The sequence below is a fragment of the Vigna radiata genome, chromosome 8 (genome assembly GCF_000741045.1).
Source record: "Vigna radiata var. radiata cultivar VC1973A chromosome 8, Vradiata_ver6, whole genome shotgun sequence".
NCBI lineage: Eukaryota > Viridiplantae > Streptophyta > Magnoliopsida > Fabales > Fabaceae > Vigna > Vigna radiata.
In genome coordinates, this window is record NC_028358.1 from 23807497 (window position 1) to 23814670 (window position 7174).

The 7174-nt window shown below is 33.1% G+C and overlaps 1 protein-coding gene across 1 annotated transcript; it reads left to right on the top strand.

Moving 5' to 3' along the window:
- The first annotated feature begins 742 nt into the window (after positions 1–742).
- On the top strand, positions 743–2798 carry LOC106771284 (probable indole-3-pyruvate monooxygenase YUCCA8). The gene is made up of 3 exons (XM_014657238.2): positions 743–1651; positions 1807–2178; positions 2268–2798. Exons 1-3 carry the CDS (start codon positions 977–979, stop codon positions 2493–2495), a joined length of 1275 nt encoding a protein of 424 aa, XP_014512724.1. The 5' UTR covers positions 743–976; the 3' UTR covers positions 2496–2798.
- Positions 2799–7174: the final 4376 nt, after the last annotated feature.

Consider the following 7174-nt stretch of genomic DNA (forward strand, 5'->3'; position numbering starts at 1 on the left):
TTTTTTTTCCTACCATTTGAAGCGAAATATAAATGCATGCAATATCGATGTAATGAACATGAAAAGATTATAACTTTTTGTATTATATATTGTAGATTATTAAGGTAATAAGATGAGTAAAGGGTTAGGGAGAGTGTTGTTTTTGTATTTGGTTGGAAGGTAGAAAGCAAGCATGGAAGTTAATGAACAAGTATAGTTGGCCAACGTGGGACTGACACATGGCACCCAGCGTGGTGTGGAAATTGGGCTGGCGGAATGGGCTTTGTGGGTCGAAACAACCCTACAACTCGCTTGTCCAATTATTTTGGGGCCCACCACACTTGCGTCACATCATCAGCCCTCTAGGTAGATTTATATACTTATTTGTTGTTGGATGATAAGATCTGATTACTTTACAATTTTTTTTTTATTAAATATATAAAAGAAAGTACTTTGTTGATGCAACGATTATGATGAAAGAAAACTTTCCAAGGAATGAATAAATTTTAAATCCTTACCAAATTATATTCTAATAGTAAACATTTTTTTAGTGCAAAACCTCACATCCTATCATGTCGTAAGTTATTCTCTTTTAAATTATTATAAGAACTAATGGGCATAATAAAAACAATAATAAATATGTTATTGAACTTCTAAAGAAACTCATAAAATTAAAACATTTTTTTTTCCAAAATTGAGATAGATAAAAAAAATATAGAAGAAATACTTAAACCAATGTTTTTTATAGCACAAAGAATTACTTATCACAGGACAATCTAACAAGAAAGTGATAAATGTCTTTTAACTACCTATTTTCATCACAGATTCAAATCCCTATTTAAGTCCCTCCAACCCCTCTCTTCCCTCAACCCAAATTCACATTTTCAAAACTCATAAAATTCACCTCTCCCTGTCTCTCTCCCAACTTCCAAAACTGTTTCTTTTCTATCTGACAACCAAGAGGCCAAAACTAAAAAGAGAAAAATAGTGTGTGAAAATGGAAAACTTATTTCGCCTAGTTAATTGTGAGGAGGAGATGTTCTCAAAACGTTGTATTTGGGTCAACGGTCCAGTGATAGTAGGTGCAGGTCCTTCAGGACTAGCCACAGCAGCTTGTCTAAAACAACAAGGGGTACCCTTCATGCTTCTCGAAAGAGCCGAATGCATAGCCTCACTTTGGCAAAAACGAACCTACGACAGATTAAAACTCCATCTTCCCAAACAGTTCTGTCAGCTCCCTAACCTTCCATTCCCACCACACTTCCCCCAATACCCTTCCAAGAAACAGTTCATAGATTATCTCGAATCCTACGCACAGCACTTCGACCTAAACCCACGATTCAACCAGTGTGTCCAGTCTGCTAGGTACGATGAAACCAGCGGCTTCTGGAGGGTAAAAACCGTTGCCACCTGTGGCTCTGTGAAGAATGAGTTTGAGTACATTTGTAGGTGGCTGGTGGTGGCCACCGGAGAGAATGCGGAGTGCGTGATGCCTGAGATAGAAGGCTTGAAGGAATTCAAAGGGGACGTTATTCATGCATGTGAGTATAAATGTGGAGAAAGATTCAAGGGGAAGAAAGTTCTTGTTGTTGGTTGTGGCAACTCTGGCATGGAACTCTCACTCGACTTGTTTAACCACAGTGCTTCTCCTTCCATCGTTGTTCGCAGCTCGGTAAGTCCTTCTCTTGTAAACTTATTATATCTATCAACTACGTAATCATCACGTGCTAATATATTACCCACTCAAATTGCTTATTTTTACAAGTTGTTCTTTGAATAATTTTGAGTTCGGTGATTAATGGGGTTGCTTTGATTTTGGTTTGGCAGGTTCATGTGTTGCCTAGAGAAGTGTTTGGGAAGTCAACATTTGAATTGGCAACTTTGATGCTGCAATGGTTGCCACTTTGGGTGGTTGACAAAATTCTGTTGGTGCTGGCGTGGTTGGTGTTGGGGAACATGGAGAAGTTTGGGCTGAAAAGACCTTTGGAAGGTCCTTTATCGTGGAAGAACAGAAAGGGTAAGACTCCTGTTTTGGACATTGGAACGTTGGAGAAAATTAAATCGGGTGACATAAAAGTTGTTCCAGCCATAAAGAGATTCGACAATGGATGCGTGGAGCTTGTTAATGGTGAAAAGCAAGACGTTGATGCAGTGGTGCTTGCAACAGGGTATCGTAGCAATGTCCCTTCTTGGCTTGAGGTGAGAATTTGTTTGCAGAAAGTGTGAAATGTTTGATGAGTGTATAGTGGGAATGGAAAAATAATGTGAAAAGGGTAATGTTGTTGCAGGAAGGTGAATTTTTCTCTGAGAATGGTTTCCCAAAGTGTCCATTCCCAAATGGTTGGAAAGGAAATGTTGGACTTTATGCTGTTGGGTTTACAAGGAGAGGGCTCTCTGGTGCCTCATTCGATGCTATCAAAATCGCTCAAGACATTGCTCAACTTTGGAAACAAGACACTAAGCCACATAAACATCGTACCACTGCTTCTCATAGACGTTGCATTTCTCAGTTCTGAAATTAACTCTCTAGTCACTTACAACCATGCAACCATTGTTGTTTCTTTTAGACAGGAATTTGTTGCTGTATAAACAAATTAACAATATCTTCTGTAATAACATGGTAGAATATTTAGGTTCTTAGCCCTCTCCCATGGCCCAAGTTTTCAACCGTCTTTTGGGATTTTCTTTTAGGAAACCAAGGATGATGAGGCTTTCTGGCATTTACAATTTGTTCTCTCAAATTCATACGGCTTATAAGTGTACCATATTTCATTCATTAAGTCTAACGATATAATTTCAACTTCATTTGCAATCTCATTCTTGTCTTTATTGTTTTTATTTTCCCTTTCTTTTAGCTAAAGATGATTGTGCTGGTGATTAGAAGTGATTGTTTTCTTTTTCTCTCAATCACAAGCTTTGTAAACAAGGACAAATACAAGGGTTGGTTGCATCCAACAGTTATTGGTCAAACATAAAAATCCCAAAAGCTTGATGAAAAGAAAGGAGAAAAAGGTTACTAAAATGTTTCCATTTTAGGCTTCATCTTAGATTTTTGAGTCCTTTCCTCTCTGCTTCCATCGATTAGACTTTCTTTGATAAGATTGAGACTAGGGCTAATCTAAGTGAAGAATTTTCATGATAGACTTTCTCAACTTTTTGGTTTAGATTTAAAGCAGCTAGGCAACAAATTTTGAAGCAATTTTCCTCTTCACAAATGGAGTATCTTACGAGGGATCTTCATGTGATGTAAGGTTCATTATTATGTTGATATTAACACTTTGAGAATAAGATGTTCTAACTTACTTTGTCCTTTTGTGTGAATAGTAAAAAGGTCATATCCTATAATTAGTGGCCCTCAGCTTCAATGTTTGTGACAACTGGTAGGGTTGAACATCATTCTCCATCACATCTCTCTCCCCTATGCCAATTCCTAGAGGTTCCATAACAATTTTCCTATCATAAAACAACACATAACATTGTTACATTGAGTTTGACACATATATAAAACTTAACCATCTTTCAACAATTGCAGCACTTCACCTGCTCAAAGCACAAAAATCAAAATCAAACCCCCTTATGTAAACTACATTTGAGAAGAGAAGTATTACTCTAGTTTACTTTTCATCTGATAAAATCTTATAAAAGAAGTACAGTGTTTTGTTAATTTCTTTTTTTTTCTTTTTCATTGTTTTAGTATTTGAGAAAAAATTAATAAAAAAATTAATTTTTCCTTTAAAATTCTTCCTCTAGTTGTTTTTCCTATTTTCGTTTTAGATATTACTGTTATCTGTTTTATTTTTGTCTTGTAATTTTTGTGCTGTTATTTTGATACCTAGGACGACGTTCAAATAATGTATCCCGTTAAGTCACATGTAAAGATGGAGTTGTGTAATTTTTATTAAATAATTATTATAGAATTTAAATTTCAACGTATCGATTTTCGATTAGAGAAATTTCAAGAAATTTATGAAAGAAAGTTGGTTCAGACGTAAAAGCACGTGATTATGAATGGAAACCAAATGAGAACTTTGATCATTCTTCTATTTGATCAATGGCACTAGCTATACTGCAGTAAACTAACAACTGGGCATGGGCAAGTACACAATATTGTTAAGGTTAATGCTTAGAAAAAATGATTTTGTCTCGGTATGCCCACACTTTTAACCAATTACTTATCTCACGTTATCTCTTATTCTTCCAATATGTTTTGTTAAATGTCTTTTAATAAAGTTCAAGTTCAAGTCTCAACATATAAATATACCTATTGAAGCTACTTTAATGTTCAAGTAAGTTTTCAGTTGTATTGATTATTACAATTAAGTTTTAAATCTTCAATAAATACAATTTCTTACTTTTTCACTTATTTCGACATAAACTTTTAATAAAGACTGGTTCAATTGCAGTTTAATGTTGTTGAAATATGTTTTTTATTTTGTTAATCGAATTGTGAATCTTTGATATACAAGATATCAAACTATTATTAAATCGATTAGTGATCATTTAGTTAATATTGTTTTGAGATTTCCAGAGTTAACTTTCTATATAATTAATCAACTGATTATATATACCAATGTGGTTCAAATCTTTTTATGTTTAAAACTACACTTTTCATCTTGTAGTATTTACTTCTGAATGTTATATTATTAATCTAGATGAATTATTAATAAATAATAAATTCTTTGATTAATTGAGCTATTTTCGATACCAAATAATCATATTTTGATTGGTCATTGAAAAAATGAACTGATATTTGATTTTCTTTTTTATGAAGATAAAAAGAAAGAAACAGTTATATATACACGTGCTTCATATAAATATAACAATCTTAATTATTTAGTAATTTTGTTCTTCAACAAGTATTTAGTCATAATTTAATTAATTAAATCACTTTAATAGATTGATTAATAATTTTAATACATTTAATTATATATATATATATATATATATATATATATATATATATATATTTTGTTATTTTCTTATGATAAAGTTTTTCCTTACCAAAATTTTCCAACTTAAAAGGGAAGTAACAATTAATACTTCTGTAATTGATAGTAAAAGGGTTGAAAACAACGTAAAGCATTTTTGCTAAAATATTACCAATCATAGTAACATTACCAACAATCAAAACATGGGTTTTACACATGTCAAACAAGTTTTCCAGATTCCAGGTTCTGGAGCATACCAAAACTCTTATATTCAAGATTTCAGGTATAGTAACTTGTAAAAATTGAAGAATATCTTAGAGAAACATTATAAGTATTTTATCCTTAAAATGTTGATTTTTTATCTTACAACGAACCTCCTCCAGACAAATAAAAAGTATATTAAAACCCTTGGTCTCTCTAACTGTAGTTAGAATAGAGAGACACATGACTCCAATAAGTCTCATCTAATAATGAAGGAGTCTCATTTGAGCTTTGTCTTTTCTTATCTTCGGCTACATATGGCCTTGTTCTAACTTAAGCAACATTATTTCTCTAAACAATTGTACTTATACCAGACATTACTTTTCCGACAAAAGTTAAACATGAATCACAATTTTTGAGTATATATATGGATTAAAGGAAGAAAGAAATTGATAGAGAAAAAAGAAAGGAAACTTTGAGTGCAAAAGAAAGAAAGTGATCAGAAGAAAAATTAGATGGAAGAGAAGTTTAGTGTGCAAATTTAACAATCCTATGTGGTTTCTACTATTGTGGAATAAAATGTGAGCCTTTAGAAACTCTTCTGGTGTTTAACTCACAATATCCTAGGAAGTGACAAAACACTCCAAGGATTTGTTTATAACTAAAATATTTCTCTAAGTTAGTTAAGAATCATCTAGAAAAACCAAGTAAAAAATTGCTACTTTGTCAAATATTAAAATGTTGATAACTTAATTGAAACTTGGTAAGTTTCCTCAGACAATTGTATCATGAACTCATTAAACTAGAAAGTGGATTGACAACACAAAGTAGAGAATGACTAACATTGGTATGGAGTATGGAGTGTGGAGTATGGTGGATACATGGATAATGTTTGGTTACCATGTTTATAGGAATGGTAAACACACAAAATACTAGAAATATTTGTCCCCACAAACAGAATCTAATTGAGTGTAGAAGCTTGACAATGCTGATATATGACCTAGTTCAACTTCTGAAACAGGACTCAACAAGTAGAAACAGCCCATATGAGTGCCCATGCTAACTGATTCAAAATAATTTCATAAGATTTTGAACTGAATGGCCCATATAAGTTCTTCACCAAATCAGTTGGACATTCAGTTTTCTCCAAACCCGATTGCATTTAACAGCTCCGATTTGTCTTGTTTCTCTTGGCTTTATTGCATGTTTCTAACCTCTTCTAATTGGAGACAGTCACTGAGAATAGCATTAAAAATAAACACATGGGATGATTACAATACTTGTTCACCACAAGGGCCCATCATTCACCTCCTTACTTAGATTATACTAGCTGCTAATGTGCGAAACAGAACTTGTTCTATTCACATGCAAATGTCCACTCTGGACTTGTGCAGGTGGACCTAAGAAAATCCACAAAAACATACTCCTATGGGGAGGGGCTGCCAAGGGAGAACCATAAGCATTAGAAAAATTCAATTTCTTTGACAACCTTTGTAGTATATACTTCGTGAAAGAACATTGAAGCACATTGTCATCTACAATTTTTAAGTAGCTGTAAGTCTACATTCATGTCATGTACTATTTAGTACTGTTGGAGTACTGCTTATAGTTTGTTTTTGCTGGAAGACTGCCCTTGAATCACTCTTTCAATGGCTTACATAAAGAAACTATTTGATTCACAACCACCACTTCAAAATTCATTCTTCTCGTGATTACTTTAATAATATGTTGAAGTGTTTATTGCCAAATATTTGGATGATTATGCACACTTACTTATTACTCCATTACACTAGTACAACTAAATGGCAAATATGGATATTCTTAATCATAAAGGTTTCAAATATATGATATAAAGAGAATATGTACATTGAGAATGGTCTTTTTAGTATACTAATTCAAGAATGTTTGAGTTGATCTTAACCACTCAAACTATCTCTTCCCTAATTACAAGAGGAAGATAAATTGATATGGCAACATGGTTTTTGTCAAATGGGTATGAGTTGAGTTGTTCTACTGCACCTTTAGAACATCCTCATGTGGCAGATCAAACCAAACATCCTTAAATA

Bases quoted from the DNA above. Each gene is read 5' to 3' on its own strand.
- LOC106771284 (XM_014657238.2), top strand. From the start codon at position 977: ATGGAAAACTTATTTCGCCTAGTTAATTGTGAGGAGGAGATGTTCTCA. The intron at 1,652-1,806 runs GTAAGTCCTTCT...TTGGTTTGGCAG, and splicing joins CCATCGTTGTTCGCAGCTCG to GTTCATGTGTTGCCTAGAGA. The intron at 2,179-2,267 runs GTGAGAATTTGT...ATGTTGTTGCAG, and splicing joins ATGTCCCTTCTTGGCTTGAG to GAAGGTGAATTTTTCTCTGA.